At 47.5% G+C, this 24,370-nt stretch overlaps 1 protein-coding gene across 5 annotated transcripts in view; it reads right to left on the bottom strand.

Moving 5' to 3' along the window:
- Window positions 1-3,016: 3,016 nt before the first annotated feature.
- Window positions 3,017-24,370, bottom strand: part of LOC149331028 (uncharacterized) — a 50,899-nt gene continuing 29,545 nt past the window's right edge. For 4 of the 5 annotated variants that reach the window (XM_089561749.1, XM_089561747.1, XM_089561746.1 and 1 more), the window contains exons 5-8: window positions 22,458-22,602; window positions 18,172-18,331; window positions 12,834-12,987; window positions 3,017-3,609 (exon numbers count right to left, since the gene is read on the bottom strand). In XM_089561749.1, coding sequence (XP_089417875.1) covers window positions 3,269-3,609; window positions 12,834-12,987; window positions 18,172-18,331; window positions 22,458-22,602 — 800 coding nt within the window. In that variant the 3' untranslated portion in view covers window positions 3,017-3,268. The remainder of the gene's footprint in view (window positions 3,610-12,833; window positions 12,988-18,171; window positions 18,332-22,457; window positions 22,603-24,370) is intronic. The other variant, XM_089561748.1, reaches the window with a different exon arrangement.

Raw genomic sequence — 24,370 nt, 5'->3', positions numbered from 1 at the left:
GCACAAAGCTCGCTCTCATAGTCGCCGCCAAGCGTCTGACTAGTGTTAATCACGACGCACATAGCCGGCATGCATGCGTTCCGGCCGGCATCGCGTAACCTCCATCAAGCTTCTGATGGCTCTGTGTGTTCACTGCAGAGTTCTACAAGGCTTCACTGTTGCGTTCTTTGCGCGTTTGCTGACGGGTTCTGCGTTGGCTTTGACAACGTTCTGGCAGAGCCGCGGTTGTGTCCACAGGGAAGTGAGACAGATGCTCTCGCATCGACACATCGTAGGAATTGCTTAGGTGCCCCCAACGTTATCATTTACATCGTAAAGCAAACCAAAAAGAAGTTGCTGGTGGTTTAGCCTCCACACAGGCACACATTTGCAAGGCAAAGTCGCAAGCAGTTCATGACTGTCTGAGGCGCGCGTTTAAAAATTCCTTCTCACTGGGTTGCAATGACAATGAAGGTTATTGTAATGATGCTTGAAGATGGCAATTACTCCATCTACAAACCAAGAACAATCTGCAATTTTTACAGAGTAACGAGATATTAGAAGACCGCATAATAATCTGAAGTGCTCTCTTAGATCTTCTGTTTCAGAACGCATCTTGTATTCTGAAGCTAAGGCACGAATATAAGACCATTTTTTTTTGTAGTGGCCCCGCAATAAAGTGTCAACATTTCTTGACGGTGCAATTAAAAAAGCAAATAATCATGGATTCCTTTCTGCGCTAACATAAAAAACACCTTTTATATGCCTCCGAATTTTCTTTTGTTCTCGCGGAACCTGAAGATGGCGGGCCGATGGACCATGAGTTATGTAAGCAATCACATTGTCGATTTCTACTGGCACCTTTGCATGGGCGTTTGAAGGTTTGAACAAATTTTGTTCACGCACAAATTTGCCCGAAAAAACTCAAGTGGCACCACATGGCAGCAATTGAGGGTCACAACACAGAGGGTAACATTGGACATGGGCTGCACCACTGCAGCGACCGGTGCTGGCGTCAACCTTCCGCCACAAGAGGAATCACGACTCCTCTTGCTGCGGAAGCAGGTTGTAGCTGGAAAGAATTTCCGCATAATAAAAGACAACATAGTTACTCTGTTTATTTTTCTGTGTTAGTTAGTCAGCTACACATATGCCTTAAAGACCTAGTGTTACTAATACATCATGCAAATGAAACTACCAATTGTAGCTAGGGAGAAAGAGGAGGTATCATTAGGCTCTGTAATCTTTGCCTCGTATAATGAAGCATAGTACAGTAACAGCTCAGTTATAACTAAAAGGAATGAGAAAAATATTCAAATTATCCGAAAGTTCAATGCGTGCAATATATCAGGTTCTGCGCATGTGGTTTCTGTATGCATAATATTCTCGCGCATCCACAGTTACTGTAGAAAGAAGCTCATGCATTCTGTCGAGCCCATCTACTTCATGTACTGCTTGTTCCTCGTCTTACATGTTACATGGAGAACCAACCGTGCTTCCTGTCGCTCACCTTCTTTCTGCTCTTTCTTTCAGCACTGATGGAAGCCATCTTACAAATTTAAGTTTTTGGACTTGCTTTACTGCTGGCTCCCAGCTATGATGCCCACACACCCATCTACCACTTTCAAATTGGTGAGGGACATTTCTCGCTCATGCACCACAGCTGATGCAGTAATGAGGCTTAAGTCCAGAATAAAAAAAAAAGGCAACATATGTTATTTGTCACACCTCAGTGAAGTGCTCAAACTGGCCCCGAAGCAACACACTCATCTACGACAGAGATACAAACACTACACCATGGCATATACCCAAGACCAGATACGTGTTACAAAAGGGTTGAAATGCGGGCCAATTGGTACATTGTAAACGGAAAAAAACCAGTCACACAAGACGACGGACAAGAAGAGTCTACACACCACGACTGGTGTGGTGTGTACACTCTTCTTGTCCGTCGTCTTGTGTGACTGATTTTTTTCCGTTTACGTGTTACAACACTGCAGTAATGCACATGAAGGAAGCCAAACGTCATCGATCCCATGCCGGCATGCGGTTGTTTTATCTTCAGGCGATGAAGTAATTACACTATTAATTTCCCATTGATCAACACAACAAACTTTTTTCATAAAATATTAAATTAAATTTTTCCCCTATGCTTCAGTGACTGTTGGCTTGTTTCATATAAGCCATAACGAGCCCCTCATTTCCCCTTTCCTTGTCTGCTCAGCGCTTCAGTTAGTGACTCTAGCCAAGACAGTTCAGCGTGACTAGGTTTTTGTGATTGAAATGCATCACACTAGACTTATTGCCTAACTACACCCACTGCAGGATAAAGGCCACTCCCATATCCCTCCAATTCTAACTCTGTGCAGAGTCCTCTAGCTACTGCCACACTGCCTCTACAAACTTCAACTCATGCATCCGCCTGATACTCCGCCCCTCCCTTGCTACGCCTGCCATCTCAAGGAACCCACTCCATTATTCCAAGCCACCACTGGTTTTCTGTTATCTGCACTACACTTGCTAGCAGCCAGGTTTACCTCAACTCTCGTCTGTTCTCTAACCTCCTCTCTCTCCGCGAGACATCATTACTTGATGGTCGCATTTTGTTCTGTGCAGATGCATGGTGTCATCATGGTGTTAGGTCCGGTGCATGGCGTATTCATGACATCATGTTGGTCCTGGCTTCAGTGTCACTGCCTTAAAACTGTTGTGATGACCACTAAATGTCCTGTGCAGATGCATGGTGTTACTTCAGTTCTGGTGCATGAATGCATTCATGACATCATGTTGGTCACGACTTCAGTGTCACTGTCTTTAAACTAGTGACAACGACAAAGCAAGCCATAATGCATCGTGTGTAAATCCAGATTTGGACACACAGGCTTTCCAGCTCGGCCAATGCCGGTTTGCTTTGCTCCACACATGCTAGCTCATGCAGTCAGTAATTCATTTTCCAGCACTCCTTTGCACAGCACACGGGAGCCTTTTGTGTTTCTCCTCCATCAAAACTCTGCCAGGAGCACAAATGAATAAAGTATTGAATGAATTCATGATTTTATTTGTAATGAAAATGTCATCAAAAGTACACGAATGAAAAGCAAGCAACGCCTGCCAATGGCTCCTGTACCTAAGCACTTGGCGCTGTGCAAGAGAGAAAGGTTACACTACTACAATTAAACAAAGGTAACAATGAAACTTGATCGGCACATTGTTTAAATTAACAACAAAAACATAACAACAAAAAGAAACAAGATCAAGGAACTGACCCCGACCCCCATCTGACTTAACACTAATCCCTGTCTGGTGTCTGATGAACCGGCCACCTGATGATGTGCAGTCCTTGGCGAGAGGCAGCCACCAGAGTGGGTCGTGAAGTTCTCGGGTCGCTGGTCACATCGATGCCCGTGATGGGATCCGTGCCCAGCTGCTCAGTCCAGTCGGGCTGGCGGGAGGCCAGGTCAGCCAGGGAGCCCCGCAGGTGGTAGACACAAAGTCGGCCACTGTCCAGGCCGATCGCCAACAGTTCACCCCACAACACCAGCGCTGTCGGCCGACCGTTCCACCCGCGCGCGGCCTCTATTTCATACAAGTCTTGGCTTTCGTCGATGGATATGCACACCCTCATGTCAACTGGTGCACAAAGAAAAAACCAGAAAAAAAAGCTCTATTCAATTTTTAGTAATAAGCCCAGCTAAGTAGTCAAAAACACCTCTCAAACTGACCTTCCATAAACCTTGAGTCAGCTGCAAGCACTTTTTCCCTACAAACCTTCCAATCAAGAATACATTCTTTTGCCCTAAGGGACCATCGGTATACCTTCCCTTCACATTACATGCCCCGGCTGTGCCCATTTGTTATGACGGCAGCTGATTTCACCTATGATGTCATTAACTCTTGTTGAACCCATGACCCACTCGGGTCTTTTTTTTCCTGTCTCTTAATATTACACCAATAACTTTTTTTCCGTAGCTTGCTGAGAAGTTCTCAACACAATCTCAAGCTTTTCCATAAGCCTCCACGTTTCTGCCCCATATGCAAGTCCTGGCAGTACATATTGCTAAGTATGTGGAGCTAACAGTGCACACCACTACATGATACTAGAACCTGATCACATCAAGCTCGGTTAGACCAAATTATCCATTATACCGAATCATTTCTGAGCACCATAAAGCTACAACGCGAATGTACAGGAAAATGTACGGCGACATCGTACAAAAATTAGCCGTCACACCCGTTAGACCGGCCTTTGGGCAACACTAGGCGACTCAAGAAGCTGGCTTTCCCTCAACACACCTCCATGGTTTGGCTTCCCCACAGCTCCAATCGACCTTCGGACACCTCCAGTTGACTCAACAACCTGGAAGCCGCTGCAGTGGCTCAGTGGTTATGGTACTTGGCTGCCGACTGGAGAGACGCGGGTTTGATCCTAGCCGCGGCTGTTGCATTTCGGTGGAGGCAAAATGCTAAAGGCCTGTGTACTGTGCAATGTCAGTGCATGTTTAAGTTTTGGAGCCCTCTACTACAGTGTCCCTCACAGCCATCATGATTTGCTCAACTATCAAGAAGCTGACTTTCCCTCACCACATATCTGGAGGTTAGCTTTCCCGCATGGACCTGCGGGTGCCATGGTGCTATGTAGCGCACGCAGACCAATGGTGACGCGGATTTTCCATGGTGTAGGCAGCGGGCGCGTGGCCAGCCGACCAGAACAAGCGTTTATAATGCACTGCGCCAGTTGTGCCCGCGTTGTCCCGCAGTTCACACTTGTGGTGCGTCATGCTGCCATCGGCAATTTCACATGGTTTCCGTTGTCTCTGTGTGCTCGAATGACATCCGCTAAAGGGCAGAAGGCAGAACCTCCCCTTTTCCATGCAACTCAAAATTATCAAGAGAGCTGAACAAGGTGAGAAGAAATCTGAAGTCGCCACAGCGTACAAGATTCCGAAAAGCATAAGCACCATTTTCAAGAATGAGGCTGACGTTCGGGTCAAAGCGGAGAAAAGACCCAGCAGAAAAAGCAAGTGTCTGAGATGATTGCAGAATGTGCTTTCGGTTCCAGTACCCTAATCGGAAGAGCGTGGATGACCAATGAACTTTTTGCCAAGTGGCCAAAGTCTTGGAGCGATGACCGAGTAGGCTACAATCGCAACGTCTGCCTCATCATGGACAACTGTGCCCACTGCTGCAGCGCTAGTTTCAGCAACAATGCAGTTCGCTTCCTGCCACCGAACGCTGTCGGTGCTTCAACCCTTGGACCAGGGTATAATACTTGTGGTGAACGTCGCTTGTAGAAAACGTCCGATTGAACTTCTCCTGCAGAACCTGAAGACTAGAAGAGACCTAAATGTCGACCTCTCAGGCGCCCTGTCCATGAATGATGTCAAAAACGAAACTATACAGAACTGCTTCCGACAGTCTGGTCTCTGCTTTCCCAGAGATGACGGAGCAAATTCTTTGTCGGGTGAACTTAAGTGCAGCCATACAGCTACAAAGGAAAGCTATACAGCTTTCTCAGAAACTTCGTAGCTAGTTAAAAAAAAATTTCTCCTGGTAGCTATATAGATTTCCTTCGTAGCCTTATTGCTGTGCTTGGGTAGATGCCAATCAGTAATTACTCCCTTATTACAAAGCTACTCCAGCTTGGGAGTTTCCTTTAAGATTTGACCAACTGGGTGAACTTAACGAAGCCGTCGCGCATCTTGATGATTTGTGGAACTAGTTGTCCAAATTTCCTGGAGCTATTTGTGACGGGGCAGCCGTAGGCGACCGACCGTCTCAGCAGACGAGGACACTGAGACTGTGGGCTTCTGGATAACAACATCATCTCCAATGCCACAGATAACCAGGACGCCACGGAAGCAAATTGTGATGAAGGCTTGAAAGCCTATGCCCACGTGCTTCAATGTGCTCCATGTGCTCAGCATGCTTCATTGCTGTTGCACATCGATAGAAGGCTGCAGTCTCAGCTGTTTGTGGTCCATCGATAGCATTGAAAGATGTGTTCTCTCCGAGGCAGTGAAGATGAACATTATGTACAGCGCGAAAAACTAAGACAGGGGAAGAAACACGCAAACAAACAAGCGCTGACTATCAACTGAAAATTTTATTAGGAAACTCGTGGTTATAAAGGCTTCAACCCTGCACGCGCAGGCGCACAAAGCCTGAAACAACAAAACAACAAAAACAGCAAAACCGAAACAGCAAACCAAACCACACGTGTGCATTAGCCTCATTGCACTGCCGCAGTACTATCCATATATTCCAGTTCTACCTGGTGTAAGGCCACCGAAGGTTTTGCAACGCATGGAATGCGCGATGTGGCGATCAGATACGCCTCTACTATTTCCCGGCACTTCTGATCCCTGTGCCTGAAGACAACGTCAGCACGCCCCAAGTCAGGAGTACACATGCTGACGTTGTCTTCAGGCACAGGGATCAGAAGTGCCGGGAAATAGTAGAGGCGTATCTGATCGCCACATCGCGCATTCCATGCGTTGCAAAACCTTCGGTGGCCTTACACCAGGTAGAACTGGAATATATTGATAGTACTGCGGCAGTGCAATGAGGCTAATGCACACGTGTGGTTTGGTTTGCTGTTTCGGTTTTGCTGTTTTTGTTGTTTTGTTGTTTCAGGCTTTGTGCGCCTGCGCGTGCAGGGTTGAAGCCTTTATAACCACGAGTTTCCTAATAAAATTTTCAGTTGATAGTCAGCGCTTGTTTGTTTGCGTGTTTCTTCCCCTGTCTTAGTTTTTCGCGCTGTACATAATGTTGAACCTTCACCAACTCGCCCAGTTTTCTGTTCTACTGAAGATGAAGAAACAGAATATTCATGGCTATTTCACTCCGTAACCTGCATGCAGTCAGCGGCTATCGCAGAAATACATTTTTTTTGCATCTTAGTACGTATGTATATTGTTAAATTTACTGCTACCCTTATATCAAATTACTCGCTATATATAACTCGCAGGCATTTTTCCGCAAGTTTGATGCATGCGGGTTTGACTGGATATTTTCAGCAGTTCGACAAAATCTTAAGGCTCTGCTCATCTTGCACATGACCCAACTTTGTAGTTTTTTTTTTAGTGCCGTCTCTTTTGTTTGTGACGCTACTTTCGCAGCTTGTTGAAAGATACGCAGCCCTTGGCTCAAACACATCACATGTCGCTATTCAATGGTGCTCAACCTTTTGGGCTACATGCACTCGTAGCAGTTCAACACTTTCCAAGAATAAGTACACTGGACTTCATGGCAGTATGTGTGCAAATTTTCTCTCATACCTGCACTGTGCCAAACACCAGTTTCGCTACATTCAAACAGGCAGCACGTGTCTTATGCCCACCACCAGACATGGGCACCCTCACGAGGGCAGGCCCTCGTGAGGGCGTCCTCACCCTCACCTCACAAGGGATTCAGTCGGTGAGGTGACGCATGATTAGCACAGAAAAATTCGTGAGGGTGCAGAAGGGCAACGGTGGTGATTACTGGGGTTTAAAGTCCCAAAGCGACTCAGGCTATGAGAGATGCCGTTAGTGGAGGGCTCCGGAAATTTTGATCACCTGGGGTTCTTTAACGTGCATTGACATCGCACAGTACGTGAGCCTCTAGAATTTCGCATCCATCGAAATTCGACCGCCGCGGCCGGGATCGAACCCGCGTCTGTCGGCTCAGCAGCCGAGCACCATAACCACAGAGCCACCGCGGCGGCAGGCAACGGCGGTGAGGTGGGATGAGGAACAGCAAGATGCACAGGTTGAGGGTGAGGATGGGTCACAAAGCTGGTTCCTGCCCCGATCATTCATTAAGTTTCCCTTTTGGGGCACAGCCAATTGATTCCAGAACACTCGTAGAAGACGACTAAAGAAAAATTACTAAACAAGAACTATCTAAAGTCAGCTAGGGTACAAATGCTTCTTTGGACGCCCTTCTGTTCAACCGTAGCCATAGACGGTCCTACTTATGCTCATGCCACAGCCAGAGGCTCTTCGACTCCATCCCCCCCACCGACGTAAGCGTGCCTGGCTGTGGATACTGTTGCACACGCTGCCGACAGGGGCTACACACGCGGCTGCATGGTGGCGATTGCTTCAAAGGACAGGAGGTTTGGCAGCTTTGTGTTGAACCCTACTGAGTCACTGCTCATTAAGAGTGCCTGGGCTTCCTCTCACGTTTCATCGCCAAGAGTGCAGGGGTTGCTCTCAGGACTTGGGGCTCCCATAACTTCAATGTTCCTTTTGATGAATCAAAGGGTAAAAAAGATGCCCAGGCTTAGCTTGGTTAAGCCAAGAATGCGTTGCACAAGGGCGTCCGCAGAATTTTTTTCAGGGGGGGGCCCATTGGTTGTTGGCGCCGGAGGGGGGGGGGGGGTATATTCGTAGCGAAAAGGCACTATTTGCGGAGTAAATTTATTTATTTATATATAAATAAAAAATAAGTAAAATACACACATGAAAGAAAATTACAAGCAGCAAATTAAAGCGCGGATTGTAGAGATACATTGGAGTTTATCAACAAAGAAACAATTAAAATTAATAAAAATGCAAAAAGATATTATCAATACTCGAAGTGCTCAGTCTTACTGCATACGGGTTCTCGACTCACCCGAATTGATGACCAGCACACAGCGCAATATGTTCACAAACACGCAACTACAGTCACTCAGTCAGTCTTCCTTGAACAGCAACTGTAGGCGCCTCGGATTTTTCTGGGCGAATTGCGTAGTTACACGGGTGATAAATTCATTTCTGTGCTTCATTACACGCTCTCAGTGCACAGTCATCATATATATTGATTGGAAAAATGGTTGAACGAGTTTACTTGGTTGGCGTCACTTACCTTCTCCTAACATTAAATTTCCCAACCAGACAGACTTCTGTCGAATGTTTTCTTTTGAGTCTTTTGAACGAGTTCGTTGAAAACAAAAGATGACTATATACAACGAAAACTTATTTACAAGATAAATGCACGCTCGCAGCTTCATACACCTCGCTCCATCTTGCTCGCGCATCCGCACAGTCGAGCAACCGCACACACACTGCTCGCCGCTCGTCGTTTTCTCGTCCGCTGCCTTGGTTGTTCTCACCTTCGTTGACAACCCGCCACTAAAAACACCGAAGCACAAACACAGAGGCGCGCACATGTGCAAGGGCTTACTTGCCACAATATCCACGAATGCGCACTTTTGGGGTGTAAGGAACGCCGCGCGACTTCCGAGGGGAAGGGACACCCGCAACTAATTCGGTCGGAAAATTTGTTTTTGTGCTTTTATGGGGTTCAGAGCCCCAAAACGACTCAGGCTATAAGGGACGGAGTAGTACAGAGTTTCGGATAATGTCGACCACCTGGGTCTCTTTACCATGCACTGACACGCACAGTACATGGGCGCTGTTGGGATTTGAGGCCCAGCCAGAGGTGACAGGCGAGCCAGGCAGGCGCCATCGGGCTGCGTTGACCAAAGGCGCTGGTTTTCGGAGAAGACGCAAGGAACGCTGGTGTGGGGGCGCCTCTGGAGACTGCGTCGCCGTGAACAAAAGCAGCTAATCCCCTTTGCCGAAGGTTCTGAAAGCGGCGCTTCTACCGCACTGAGCTCTCCCGTGGATCGGAGGAGACAGCGAGCGGCGGCGGCGCCAACTCGTCGCCCGCTTGCCCCTGAGCAGCCCGACAAAGCGGGGGTGGACACGGCTGATTTGTCCTTCCCCCCTCAAGAATTCATCGGTGGCCGGCGTACGAACGTATCCTGATTCTAGCGAGCGACCTGTGCCCTCTTAGCGCGCGAGCGGCGCGAACTTGATTACTTTTGTATTTTGTAAATAGTGTACAAAGCTCTCCCCTGTCCTTTCTCGCTGTCGCTCCCCTCTATACTTCTCCTCACTATCCTCTCCCTTTCCCTTTCGTTTCCGCCGGCTGCAGCTCGGGTGCTTAAGATATTAGATAGCAATTGCCGCGGCCGGCAACACTCTTTTGCTTCACTTTTTATTTTTATTTTTTTTTAAATAAACCACTACCACCACCACCACCTGTGCCCTGTGCACTGTCTGCCTCCGTGTCGCTATCTCTCTAGAGATCAAAGAAACAGACACCCATCTCGAAACACATGCTCGCCGGTGCCGCTGCATGTCTGCAACAGGTCGTCCTTCAGCAGAGCTGGCGGTGGCGTGGTTTGAAAACGGCGGAATGACGCGCGCCCGGACGCGGCATTTCGCAGATGTGACCAAGCGTCGAAGCGGGGCTGCTTTTACCCTTTTGGCTGAGCGCACCACCGCCCCTGGCGTGCGGCCATCACTCACGGTTCGAGTGAGTGATTTTCCAGGGGGGTGCAGCCGCCCCCCCTTGCCCCCCCCTCCGGACGCCCATGGCGTTGCATATTGCGCGGTCTTTTTGCGCGAGGTATTGCTTGGCGGCACTCGATTTTCTCAGCAGCTTTTCCTCCCTGACGTATGGATGGATGGATAGGAGCGCCCCCTTTGAAACGGGGCGGTGGCAACCGCCACCGCCCCCCCCCTTTTTTTTCTTTTTTTTGTTTTTTTTTCTTTTTTTTCACGTGGTTTGGGTGACGTGGCATCACCAAACCACATGACGTCACGTCACGTGGTTTGGTGGCTGCCCAGCCGTGCCCAAGGGCTGAACTGAGTGATTGCAATATGCTACACATAAAAAGTTCTGCACCAAACTTAAGCTATGTACATCCCTTGAATAAGAGCAAATGTCCAGCAAATAACCCGGAGCCGACGACGATGCTGACGCTGGATTGTGAGCAGCAGACCCTGAAGAAGGAACCCAGGTGGGCCACGTATGTCACGTGACCTTGTGCCGTCATCGCAAGTTCCCCACCGGATTATGAACAAATTGACCACCGTGGCAGGTGGCAGTTAAGTTTATGACTGATGGCAGAGACCCATATTGCTCGAGGAGGACAACATAGGTTGTACAAGCCCCACCGGCGGCAGCACCTGTCCTCGCAGGGCAGTTGCACGTCACTTAACCGCTGCACCAGTGTGCCAGGAGTGGTGTGAGGACTACCAGAATTAAAGTTGAGAACGACCAATTTGGCATATGTAGGAATTAACCCATTAATCTACTGCGTCATACCCTAGAGGAGGAGCTGAAGTCCGATTTCGCTGGCCTTCGTCTGAAGCCTGCCTGACCTTGGAAACCAAATCTCAGACCAAAACTGACGTGCTAGCACACCTACTTCACATTCGGCCTAACCGCATTTCCATTTACTCAGTATATTCATCACCACCAGCCTGACTACATCTATTGCCTCTCTCATATCACTTCTGCCACCCACTGCTACACAAAATAAAATAATTTTCCTGTTTTTTCTGTCAAAGAAAAGTTTATTCTAGTGAATTACTATTAACCCCCATATGAAAGCAGCCAACAGCCACTGAAACCAAGGAATGCAGAGGGCCATGCTTTTTGAGTAGTGGTGTTCATTAAAGTAGGAAATAAGTGCGGTATTCATTACTTAGATATTTGGCCAAAGGTAGAGCAAAAGACCACTTGTTCCTGGTGGGATACAGACCCACGACCTCCACGTACTGCGTACAGTAGTCGACCAACTGAGCTACCGCAGTGGCCATCTAACCTTCTACTTTCAACTCTATGTAGAAGTCAGGCTGTAGCCTAACTTTTCAAGTTTTTCACCAGCTCCGCCCCCAACTGCAGCGGTGCATGCGAAATGACCTTTCACATTATAAGTGCCAAGTGCACTCCATTTCATGCATGGCATGCAATGCTGCCAAAGCTGGCAGACCCCTTAGCACTGGTCACGTCCGCACCCAAAAAGTTGCTCACCATCAGTGAAAACTATAACTGGAGGGTTCAATAAGTGAATGCCTGACTGCCTTGGCCATGATTTGCAATGGTAAGCAAGGCATTTTATGTCGCTCCATGTGTTCATCAAAACCCCAGCCAAGGCTTCGAGAAGTGTGAGCGTGCTTTGCGGAAGCATTACTTGCGCAGCTCTCAAAGCATTGTATATGCCAAGTGTGAAACGAAGTACAGAAAGAGATCAAACATGGCCTCGGGAGAAGGGAACAGCAGTTTGAGAACCCTCTTATGTTACCCCATCTATTACGCATTCATACACTCCCATATTAATTACTGTATCACTTCATGGGGTAGCACATACAGAATTCATCTTTCTATACTCATTTCTATGCAAAAACAAGCACTTTCTCTTCTTCTTTTACCCAGCCGTCTGCACCTTTGTTCCATTCACTACATGTCCTGCCCCTTGAACATCTACACAAATTTCAGGTCCTGGTTTTTCTTTTCAAAGTAATCAATAAGTATATATGTGTTAATTTTGTCCCTGAAAATATAATTACTAATAATAACGTCACGCGTTTTGCTTTGTCGAACAATTTATTGTTGCCAAAAGTACGGACTAATTATGAAAAGCAAACTACATCGTTCTTTGCCATCTCCACTCGGAATAATTTGCTCCCTTCACTGAAAGCCCCTATGTCATTGTACCAATTCAAAAAAATGTTAAAACACCACTTGTTTGAATCCTTAGATGTTTACTAACGTTTTTGTGTTCACAATCACTATGTAACATTCATTTGCTGCACACTTCTTTCCTTTTTGTCGCTTTATTTGACTTCCTTTTTTTTTTTTACCTCGGATTGTTGTGCATGCGTCGGTTTATGTATTCTGTTCATGTAGCCATAGGAGGCCCGATTTGCAGTCTCGACTTTTGGGCCTCCTGATGTATGTATATACCCCATAACCATGTACTGTAAATATGAAATAAACTTGATTTGAAACGAAATTCTGCCACTCTATCGGCTACATCGCAGTCTCGAGGTTGGCGAGTCCCCCTACGTGCAGCTTGTGCCCCTGCTCACCTGTGGTGATGACGACGAAGCCCTGCCTCTGGACAAGAGCGTGCATCACATGCAGGGTCTCCTCACACCCCTGCAGCGCCACCCGCCACGTCCGACTCTGCTGGTCGACCAGGGACACCTTGCCGGCCACCCACTGGGGGCCCACGTGCGTCAGCTGAGGGAGAGAACACCACAGTGGGGTATTCAGGGTATGTGATTACTAGGGCCCGGAAATTTAGGCACTAAAGAACCCCGGAATAGGTAGGCATCTAGGCTCTAAAAAATATTGAAATAGGCACTATCAAGCAAAAATAGGTGCTTTGAATAATACTCTTTATTCATATGTACAAAGTCAAGCACGGAGCGTACGCAGTCCTCAACTGAAGCAATAAAGCGCATTATCAGGTTTTAGAACTTGAAGCTCCTTCGATTTTCGCTAAGCATAGCTTTCTACTTTAAAAGGCTTCTTTTGACATTACATGAACTTAGTGGCGCGAACCTAAAACGTGAGAGTTGATGAAGGCTTAGGCCTTCAGGTGATGTGGCCGTATCGTCTCCGCGTAGAAAGTCTCCAATTTGGGAAATTGTTTCTAGGCATCTATTTTTTTTCTACCAATTGTTGCATCTTCGTAGAAGCAGTAGCGCCCTTTCCTTCCAGTCCCCGAAGTGCTGCTGGTACTACTGCCACTACCTTCAACGATTCATCTATTGAGAGTCCAGCCTTTTCCAACTTTGTCATCCTTTCCATCAATTTTGAGAAGCCTGCACTAATGTACATCAGGTCTCTTTCCAAACTCGTCTCTTGCTACACCTCGAGATAAACACTTCGTTACACTGCGTTCAAGTTACAATTCGAGAAAAACGTTCAGCGAGACCCGCGCCTTTTGTGCGTGCATCGGCGCGCGCCTTTCACCGCACTTCGACACGTCTCAAAATTGAAAAACGGCACCGAGGACCAAAGTGCCGGATTTAGGTATTTATAGGAAAAAAATGCGGTAAAATAGGTATTATTTACAAAAAGGCAGGCAAGTGCAAAAATCCCCAGTTTAGGCATTTATAGGCATGTTTAGGCAAATGCCTATATTTCCGGGCCCTAGTGATTACTCATTAGGATTTGCTACAGTTTATGGCGGGCACCCAAGCAATGCTGAAATGTGGTCAAAGAATAAATCCCATTAGGCCAGGTGCTGACTGCAGACCCAGATCACAAGAGTGAAATAAGGAGAATGAGAATGGGGTGGAGTGCATTTGGAAGGCACTCTCAGGTCACGAACAGCAGCTTAGCAGTATTCCCCGAGAGAAAAGTATACAAAGCACTTGTAACTTGCCAGCACTGACTTAAAGGGACACTGAGGAGAAATTGAAGTTGGCTTGTATCGACAGAATACCCGCTCCTGATTACAAAAACGCCCCTCATACTGACAATAAAGCTCTTGTAACATAGAAAAGAGCAAGAACCAAAATACAGGTATCGCCGCCACAGGCCAAACTCGCAAGTACAAGCGTGATGACGTCATAGGACAAAGCAGTGTTGCTAGAACCAATGGTTCTAGCAACTCTAGGACCCGAGAAGCCACAAATCCCTGAGGCGCAGCCAATGCATGCGCAAATCTCCTTGACGTCGCCAGATGGCGCCATGTGCCCGGCAGCTACGCGCGCTCCTGAAGCATCGGGACAAATCAGCGCCTGTTTTTCGGCGGTAGGCGGGCTCCCGGTATTCCGCTAGCGGTAACGAGGTACACGGTATGCTAAAGGTGTATATTTGCGAGAACTTCGTTGAAGACTTCGAGAACGAGATCCATCGTAACGCTGGCAAAACGCCAGTGCAAACGTAATCGAAGCGACTGTAGCGACGGCCGCAATAGCCGATAGATGCCTTCAACGTGCGGCCGGCGGTAGCTTTCTTTTCGGCTGCTGCTAGGCCGCACTGCTGGCCGCCAGAAATCACGGAGTCTGCGGTACGTCATGCGCACGTCATGTTTCACGTCACTTAGTCCTGTGTCGTCATAGGAGAATCAAAAGTTTGAATCAGAGCGGCGGGAAAAACTTTTTCAACTTCGAATCCAAATTTCTTAGAAATAAATGCATCTTTCGCAGCCGGCCAAGTGGCAACAAAGCCATGACATGCCGAACTATCGGATTTTACTATAAAAAAAATGTTAATAGTGCTTTCCTCAGTGTCCCTTTAAGGGAGCGTAAATGTGAAGGCTAACAAAAACGATTAAAATAGAGTTAAAGACAGTACAGTGAGCTAAATGTACAGGTAGTGTTAGAGGACAGGAAGAAAGAAGAGCTGGACAGGGAACAAAAGCAAGTTAATGATATCCTGGTCGAACTCAAGAACAAGAAATGGGCTTGAGCAGGCCATGTATTGCAAAGGCAAAATAACTGGTGGTCATTATGCACACATCATGCACGGAGCAGCCTGCATGGCACCACCACTCCCGAGGTTTGAGCTGCAGCCCAGCCCTGCGCCCAATTGCCCTTCGTCGCTTTCGCTACTTCCCTCAACTCTTTTAGTGCTTTCTCTTTCTTAACGACTCGACTCGTAACTCCTCCTTTCTACATCCATGGCCACCTCGTCCTATGCACTTCAGTAAGGTATGTTGCCGGGTAAGTTGGATCTGCACGTTAACTTGTGAAACAAGGTGCTACATTGACCCACACAAAAAGACAGGACGACAAGCACAGGTGCCTGTGCTTGTCGTCCTGTCTTTTTGTGTGGGTCAATGTTTCACAAGTTGTCCTTTGCACTTGAACACTGCGTGCTTTGCCTCAATAGGGGATATTCAAAATTCCGCAAGTGCGCTTTCCCGCATAACAACGTTGTCCCAAACAAGATGGCTGACCATGCGTTTCCAGCTGAAACAAAGCAAGAAAGACTGGTTTTTTGTTTGATTCTTCCAAAATACGTTTCTTACATTCTATCCACACCTTTAGCGCCTGTCCTGTAGCCCACGTAGTTCCTTTATGGCGAAGTCGGCCATCTTGTTTGGGGCAACATAGTTATGTGGGAAAGCGCACTTGCGGAATTTTGAATATCCCCTATTGCCTCAAGATCTTTGAAAAGCTGGCTTCTCCTACATAGGTTAGCAAGCCTTGCAGCGAAGGTCGCTTGGAGCTCAGAACAGCTCGGCGGAAAGAAAAAAATTCATGGTATATGGACATCATGGTTCCAAATATACAGCGAGATGCATAGTGAGGCATTCACTGATGTCTCCCACAGAACATCGCAGATTCTTTGCTGTCAGTTTACAGGATTAAAATTTTCCTCCGCTGGAAGTTAGGGGCCTCAGTCATGATGACGAGAATGTACAAGCATGCAGCCATATAGCTATAGGAAACAACTATACAGCTATCACAGAAATTTTGCAATTGAAGGAAAATTCATGCTGGCTTGGGGCTCCAACCACCGACCACTGCCTGTTCATGGCAGTCACTCGACCAACTAAGCTAACCACAGATCATCACTGGCCTCGTTCTTAGCTGTGTGTCAATTTGACCTCACCCTGCCATCCACTAACCATCCTGGTTAACAGTTTGTTCCCAGGTTTGAGCCCCAAACCATGGACAACTTTTCTAACTCTGTGAGGTTTCCGAGCTAGTTTTGTACATTTACTTTGCAGCAGTATGGCTTTACTCGGGCAGATGCTAATGCATGATTGCTCCTGTGATTTAGATCTAGCCCATCTTGTGGTATACCCCCAGACACATTAAATGACAGCACGGTAGTGAAGTCAAGTATCGTCCAGTTGTACGTCAAGATGCATGAAAAGCACTGTGTGCATTTTATATCGGAGTATTCCATACTGCATTTTCCATACAGACTCCTAGTTTTATTGTGAACTCATTTTTACCACCGTGCCTTCGTAGCATGCTGCACCGAGAGCGAAAGCAAAAATTATATGGTGAAGATTTATGGTGGAGAGCACCCTTAAGCAACCATGGATAAGGAGAGGGTGAAAAAAGGGCGCACCTTGAGACCAGTGTGCAGTAAACGTACAGTCTTTGTCAAAAGTAACCAGGCTGCATGTTTTGCTTCTAGCTTGTATAGTGGAGCCCGTGTGGCTTTTCTAGAGATCAAAAGGTGTTGGAAGGTAAGAAGACCCCCAGTCCTTACCTTTAACGACCATTTCAGCTTCAGGGAAGCTGTAAGCGCTCCACTGTACAAGCTAGAAGCAAATCATGCAGCCTGGTTACTTTTGACAAAGACTGTACATTGGGGTAGTTTACATAAGGGTCTCACTGAGTGAAAGGCGAACCACAGTGATCAATACGGCAGTTTACCCGCATGTCTTCTACAGCTTTCGTTTACCACAATTACCACAAGTGAAAGCCAGTCATTTTTGGCTCTCCCAATGTTATTTTCTTCTTTTTCCCAAGGAGCGAGCACTCCGAACCACCTCACCCGTCACAGTGGCTTAGTTATTTATTTTATTTATTTATTTATTGAATACTGCGGACATGCTGCATGTCCAAGCAGGAGAGGGAAATACATACAGGAGGGAAAAGCAAAACAGGTGCGATAGTACCAAACGATATAAATGCCACAAAACAAGCAACGTAAAAGTACAATTGAAAACGCGGTTACAGTACAGCTACTAAACCAGCAGTGAAAATCAAGAATTATTACAAAGCAACGGAGAGTTCTCCGGTAGAGCATTCCATTGAGAAACTGTTCTCGGAAGAAAAGAAAACTTGTATGTATTTGTGCGTGCAAAAATAGGTTTCAGGCTAAGGGCATGCTTATGGCGCGAGGTTCGTGCAGAATCATTAACGATGTGATTTTCAGGTCGGATACCAAGTCGAGAAAAGTATAATGAATGAAGGAAGTTGAGACGGGCTTTCTTCCTTCTATCTGCCAGTGGTTCTAAGTCTGCGAGTTTCAACAGGGCGGAAGGAGAGTCTAGGCGCCTGTAACGGTTGTAAATGAATCGTGCCGCAAGACGTTGCATTCTTTCTAGTTTTTGAATGTCATCTATCGTGTAGGGGTCCCATACAATGCAGGCATATTCGAGACTTGGCCTTACAATAGATTTATATGCCTTCAGTCTTATGGTGTTAGCTATGGTGTTATGGTAATGGTGTTAGCTGCCAAGCACGAGGACACAGGTTCAAATCATCGCCACACTTGAATGGAGTTGAAGCGCATAAGACACTTGCGTGCTGTGCAATGTTGGTGCACGTTAAAGAACCGCAGGTGGTTGAAATTAATCCAGAGCCACCCCTACAACAATGCTTCTTTCTCTCTTCCTGCTTTCGCTCTTTTCTTCATCCCACGGCACGGTGTACCCCAATAAGTGGGGCATTCACAGTGCCTTCTTTTTCTTTCTTCCACACCAGCCGGCCCCCAACTCACGCAGGGCTGGCTGATGCCAATCCAGGAGCAAGCACCCTGCTTGGTGGGGACCCGAAGCACTTGATCGAAGCTCAGAATGCCCACTTCATCACTCGACACCCGCAGGACCGTCACATAGCAGCGCACCAAAAACAGGGCGGCCAGCAGGTTCCCAGAGACTCTGCAACAACGTCACATTGGAATCGGATTGGCATCTTCTCACAGTGATGCATACACAAAGGATGCATCATAGAAAGAGTACACACTATGATGACACTATGAAAGAAATTGATTTTTTTTAATAATTATTGTGCCGGCCTGCATGCCTTGTTTTTCACGCTCTCCCCATGTTTCATTGGCGAAATCGACCGAGAAGTACTCTAAAAAAGTTTGTTTCTTGAACCACGGCAATTGTGCATTGCGAGGAAATGCTCAAACAATGGATGTGTTTCTCAGCAGCGGTTCTTTCCAGGTACTCACCTTGCAAAGCAGGTTTCGTCACAGCTGTTATCTATTTTGGCCCTGTTTGTTTTGTTGCAGTTCTAGGAGCATGGATCACAGTCATGAGCATGGATTACAGTCATGAGCATGGATCACAGTCGTGAATCCCAGTCATGAGCAAGGCACCTTTACATATCGGTTGGACGCCAGTGCCAGATTTAAGATGCCCAGTCACTGTCACTCCATCTTCAGCACTTTATGCCCCTGCAAACCCCACCACCTGTACGAATTAACCTAAGAATGGCCCAAGAATGACCCAATCCCTCCGAATTAACGAGAGTTTCATGCCACAGAACACATACATTTGGCAGGACCAGACGAGATGTCCAAATCATCCACTTTTCCGAATTAACGCGGGTCAAATCATAAGTGAGGTTTTACTGTAGTTGGTTCTCTCGTGCAGTATAAGGGGCAAGTTGTTCCACTATGCACACACATGACCACAAGAGAAGGCAAGTGTAAATATATTGTAATGATGAAGAAGTGCCCGCCACTATGCACGCACATGACCACAAGAGAAGGCATGTGTAAATATATTGTAATGATGAAGAAGTGCCCACGCGGCAGCGGGACTGCTCTCGGCGAGCGCGTGCTCCGGGTTGGTGCTGCTGGAACCGCCGACTGTCAGTGAACGCCGTTCTGCGCTTTGTACTTTGTGCCGTGCTGTGTTTTGTGCCCGCAAAACACATTGCAGTGCAACACATTCTTCGGCATTACAATATGCTTTTCTGTAGAGAATAAACAAATGTGTTCACCTCTCTGGAAAATCCAGTTCTGCTGCAAAAGAGGCCCTAATGGCCAGAAAGGATGCCAGGAAAAAACCCAACACAGGAACTGGAGAGTGCTCCAAGAAACGAAAACAAATGTGATCTCACACAGCAAACCAGGCTGTCTCAGCACCGTGCGCAAGCGATGCCCGTCCTCTGCACCAGCTGTTGCAACAGGAATTACCTTGCATCTCGACTGCCATGGAGGAATCGGCGTTTTACGCTCTATCCAAAGCCACTGCTCATACAGCGAGATTGCAGCTTCCAGATCTCAAAATGACATTTGTCGTAAAGACCAATGCAAGTGAGTATGGCATTGACATGGGCTTGACAGCCACTGACAGCTCAGAGCAGGCTGGGCAACGTGCACGAGTCATTTTCGGTGTGCGAGTGTGGATGCGCTCGGATGTGGCACGACTGTGCATGCTCGGCTGGCTCATCACGCGAGCACACTGCGCACGTGATCGCGGCGACAGTTGATAAGTGCGGAGCAAGCAGCGGACCAGGGAAGTTCTGCACGAGCATTGCTGCAACATTGCCAGTGGGCACTGTGGTTGCGGACGCCCGACGCAGCCGCTGACCCATTCCCAAACCACACCTGGGGGAGCAATGCCCATCCAGGCCCTGCAGCGAAGGTCCACCAGCGGCCAGCATTGCAATGGAGCCTGATGTAGTACCCGGCATTAAAGATGCACTGAAGAGGAATCTGCACTCATCTTTTTGCCACGGGAACTCGATCTACACGTTCCTAGCATTCTTAGAAACAGTGACTTAATGCCCTGTGTGGCCGATTTCCCCAATTAAATCGAATTAACGTCCGGCTCCCACCTTTTTTTAAAAATTCTCCCTCGTACGGTGGGCGGAGTCGACCAACGCGTGGAGCGCCTTTCACCCAGTCCCGTGGAGGCTTTGCTTTCACTTTATTTTGTTTTTTAGGTTTCCATGAATAAATAGTTTCATTCGCAGATAATATAGCCGCAAAATAAGCCCGAAGAAATAAAAATACGCGCGGACTATTTGCTACTACGGACTACTATGTATTACTCCGCCGATGGCAGAGCGGCAAGCCGCCACGGGACTGGGTGAAAGGCGCTCCACGCGTTGGTCGACTCCGCCCACCGTACGAGGCAGAATTTAAAAAAAAGGCGGGAGCCGGACGTTAATTCGATTTAATTACGGAAATCGGCCACACAGGGCTATAAATTGAAGTTTGTAAGAAAGCTCGGAACGTGTAGATCGAGTTCTCGCGGCAAAAAGACAAGTTCAGATTCCTCTTCAGTGCACCTTTAATGGCTGTGTCTACTACAACGCTGTCATTGTGCCACATTGAGAGGTTAGGTTACCAGAAGGTTGTTTCTTGGGATTGCCAATATCTTACTCGCATTGCAGGGTAGAGCTGCATGCACTGTTTTGAAAGTTCCTTTGCTACAATGACTGTGTCGCACCTTTGAGTATTGTTGTTGGCCCCGGAAAAAAAGCGCTGTTTTATCCCAGGCTTGTGGCGTTTCACTCGTCAGGTGGCACCATGACTTGCAAACTCTACTGACGAGAAGGCGTGGCCTTCAAGCTTATGATCTATCCACTTAGCAACAGCATCAGCTACGCACCACTGTCCCCCCGAGTGGTGCCGAGGGAGACGGGACCAACACTGAAAGTGTGGTGACTCCGAAAGAACAAACAGTATCATAAAGCAAAAACGCAGCTTCTAAGATCAAGCGAAGTGTCGCAAGCTCACTTCTACCTAGAAGAAGACAGTGACCATTTGTATGGCGGATGCAAGATGGTACTACTGGTACAGTCTCTGCGGAACGTTGCTATTTTGGTTTCTCGTTGCTCCAGACTTACGAAATCAGACAACTAACCACCCAAAGTATACAACCACGAGATGCAGGCAGAGAATCTCCACGCTTCAAGATTCTTCAAGAAAATGACACGAAAGCACATCAACCCCGCCGCGGTGGCTCAGTGGTTACGGCGCTCGGCTGCTGACCCGAAAGACGCGGGTTCAATCCCGGCCGCGGCGGCTGAATTTCGATGAAGGCGAAATTCTAGAGGCCCGTGTGCTGTGCGATGTCAGTGCACGTTAAAGAACCCCAGGTGGTCAAAATTTCCGGAGTCCTTCACTACGGCGTCCCTCATAGCCTTAGTTGCTTTGGGACCTTAAACCCCAATAAACCAAACCAAACCGAAAGCACATCAAATGTGCCTTTTCGTGCGGTTCGTGCTAGTGATAGCTTTCAACGCGGAGCGCTGATGTCAAATCCGAGGTTGTCTCAGCTTTCACAGGCAGCCACTAGATGCAGCAGTCTGAGAAATATTCACTAAAATAATCATTTTTCACTGATGCTTAAAGGGAAATTGCATAGGTTTTAGAAATCAACGAGCTTAAGAGGGCCGAATGTGTTAAACTTGCAGGTAAAGCATGCGAAGTCTTTTGGGGCCAGTACTTCAAATAGTGAAGTGATCGCCGATTAAAATCTGGATGCCCTTCAAGCTTCTCTGCAGCGCACAAAGCCAAGTGGGAAGCGCATAATGACGTCATCGAAGGTATCGGTACATTTCCAACGCACAAACGCCAGCTTTCAAAGAAAAAAACCAAAGCCACCGAAGGCAAACCCTGCCGAGAGTTTTTCGCCAGCCTCTAATGAGTGAGGGCAGGGTGTAGCTGACGAGAGCGGTAATTTGAAATCATACCTTCCATGACGTCACACTGAGTTTCTCTTCACTTCTTCAGTGCATTGAGGAGAAGCGCAAAATTCAATCGTCGGTTAAGTCGCTATTTTAAATGCTAGTGCAAAAACACTTGGCATGCTTTATCTACAGCCTATATAGATTTGAATCCTTGAATATCGCGAAATTCTCAAAAAAGTGCTGCAGTTGCCCTTTAAGAGGAGCGTTGATTTAGTCACTCTCAGTGCAACAGTTATCATTTGCCAGCAATCTTGGTGGCAAATTTTTGTTCACTAACACTTTAATGCCACACCAGCATGCACTGCACACAACACCTGTAGACACACACATGAAAGAAACCCGACTCACTTCAGGGAGGCGACCGGATATGATTGCCTCATCGAGGCAACCCAGCGGCACTTGGCCTTCAGGGGGTAGGCATCCAGATGTGGCGTGCATGGAGCACACACCAGGTGCGAGTGCACACAGCCAAGAGGCTCCCAGGGAAGCATGCCTGTGTATACAGTTGAATGCTGCTGCTATAAGAGGCACGGCAGTAATGGGCAATCGGGAATAAGAGAGCTTTTCACTCATTTGGTTGGCTGCCTATCTCTCCCACTAAGTGGATCTTTTAAGGCGGAAGCCTTTAATGTCTCATCGTTGTAAGCAGGAGTTGTCGACAGAAATGTCACGCTTTTCAGTTGGTCGAAATGGTCGTGAGGTCGCAGTGCGCGAATTTCAAACGGGGCCAATTGTACTCTGGCTAGTAACCATGCAACCAATTAAAGGGATCGTATAGTGATACTCCAAGTTAGTGGGACTGTGTTTAGTTCATTGCTTAATTAACCAATTAGCCTAATTAAGTTTTCTAGTCAGACCAGATAAATAAATAAAACCGAGAAGGAATTTGGTCGAGTTCGGGAATCGAACCAGGGTCTCCGGAGTGCGAGACGAGCACGGTAACCACTGCGCCATGCCAGCTCGGTGGTTTGGAATGAACAAAGGCGCGTCTAGTGAATACGGTGTCTTTGTTCACTCCCATCTTCCTCCCTTCCCTTAAGGCGAGGTTCAGGTGTCCACTGAGATATGCAAGACATACATTTCCTTTCCTCAAAAACTAATTTACTGACCAGCAAGACATAGAGGGAACAGAACGGCCATGGCGTTCTGTGGACACCCTAGCAGCATTGCAAGACGCTATCGCATTCCACAGGCAGAGGCGAAGCTTAACATCGCAACCACACATCAGTGACACTAGCAGCAACACCGCGCTTAAGGCTTTCGCCTTTCCGCGCTTTAGGTGAACAAAGCACCCCACTGAATTTTTTTGTAACAAACATCGGGTATAGAAGACACCAGGTAATAAAGGAAAAATTACCTTCCAATCTGGCCTGCAATCTTGCTTACAATCAACATGTAAGCCTAAACCGTGGTAGTTCTTCCCAATTATGCCATCACTCGACAGCAAATGGTGGCCGCCTCCGTTCTCGAGGGAGACAGCCCGATATGATCAGCTATGCGGCATTCAAACTGCAACTAACCAGCCAGCTAACGGCAAAACATCAGTGAGTTCATCATCATCATCATCATCAGCCTGACTACACCCACTGCAGGGCAAAGGCCTCTCCCATGTCTCTCCAATTAACCCTGTCCTTTGTCAGTTGCCGCCACTGTATCCCCGCAAACTTCTTAATCTCATCCGCCCACCTAACTTTCTGCCGTCCCCTGCTACGTTTGCTTTCTCTTGGAATCCACTCCGTTATCCTTAAGGACCAGCGGTTATCCTGCCTTCGCATTACATGCCCTGCCAAAGCCCATTCCTTCCTCTTGATTTCGGCTAGGATGTCATTAACCCGCGTTTGTTCCCTCACCCACTCCGCCCTCTTCCGATCTCTTAACGTTACACCCACCATTTTTCTTTCCATAGCTCGCTGCGTTGTTCTTAACTTAAGCTGAACCCTGTTTGTTAGCCTCCACGTTTCTGCCCCATAGGTGAGTACCGGTGAGTTGGGTTCCCTCAAATGCAAGTGTTGCGCAAAAGGCTTTCAACCAACCTACTAATGGGAGCACAAGCCCGTGGGTGTTTGCCTGCACCAGGAATGGCACGGGCGCGCGGGAGAAGCCCGTGGCCTACAGAGCCAGAGCTTACATACTGTGCCGCGCACAACAGGTTTTCTTGCTTGCTCCACTCTAAAGAAGATCTAAACTTGGAGAAAGGCCAGTCAGCCAACAATTTGCACAGCCCACATGTCGTGCCCCTCGCCAATGCTCTGTAGCATAGT

This window comes from Amblyomma mixtum, chromosome 9 (assembly GCF_055824585.1).
Source record: "Amblyomma mixtum isolate Tamu chromosome 9, ASM5582458v1, whole genome shotgun sequence".
NCBI classification, from domain to species: domain Eukaryota; kingdom Metazoa; phylum Arthropoda; class Arachnida; order Ixodida; family Ixodidae; genus Amblyomma; species Amblyomma mixtum.
This window is presented reverse-complemented; position numbering and strand designations above follow the sequence as displayed.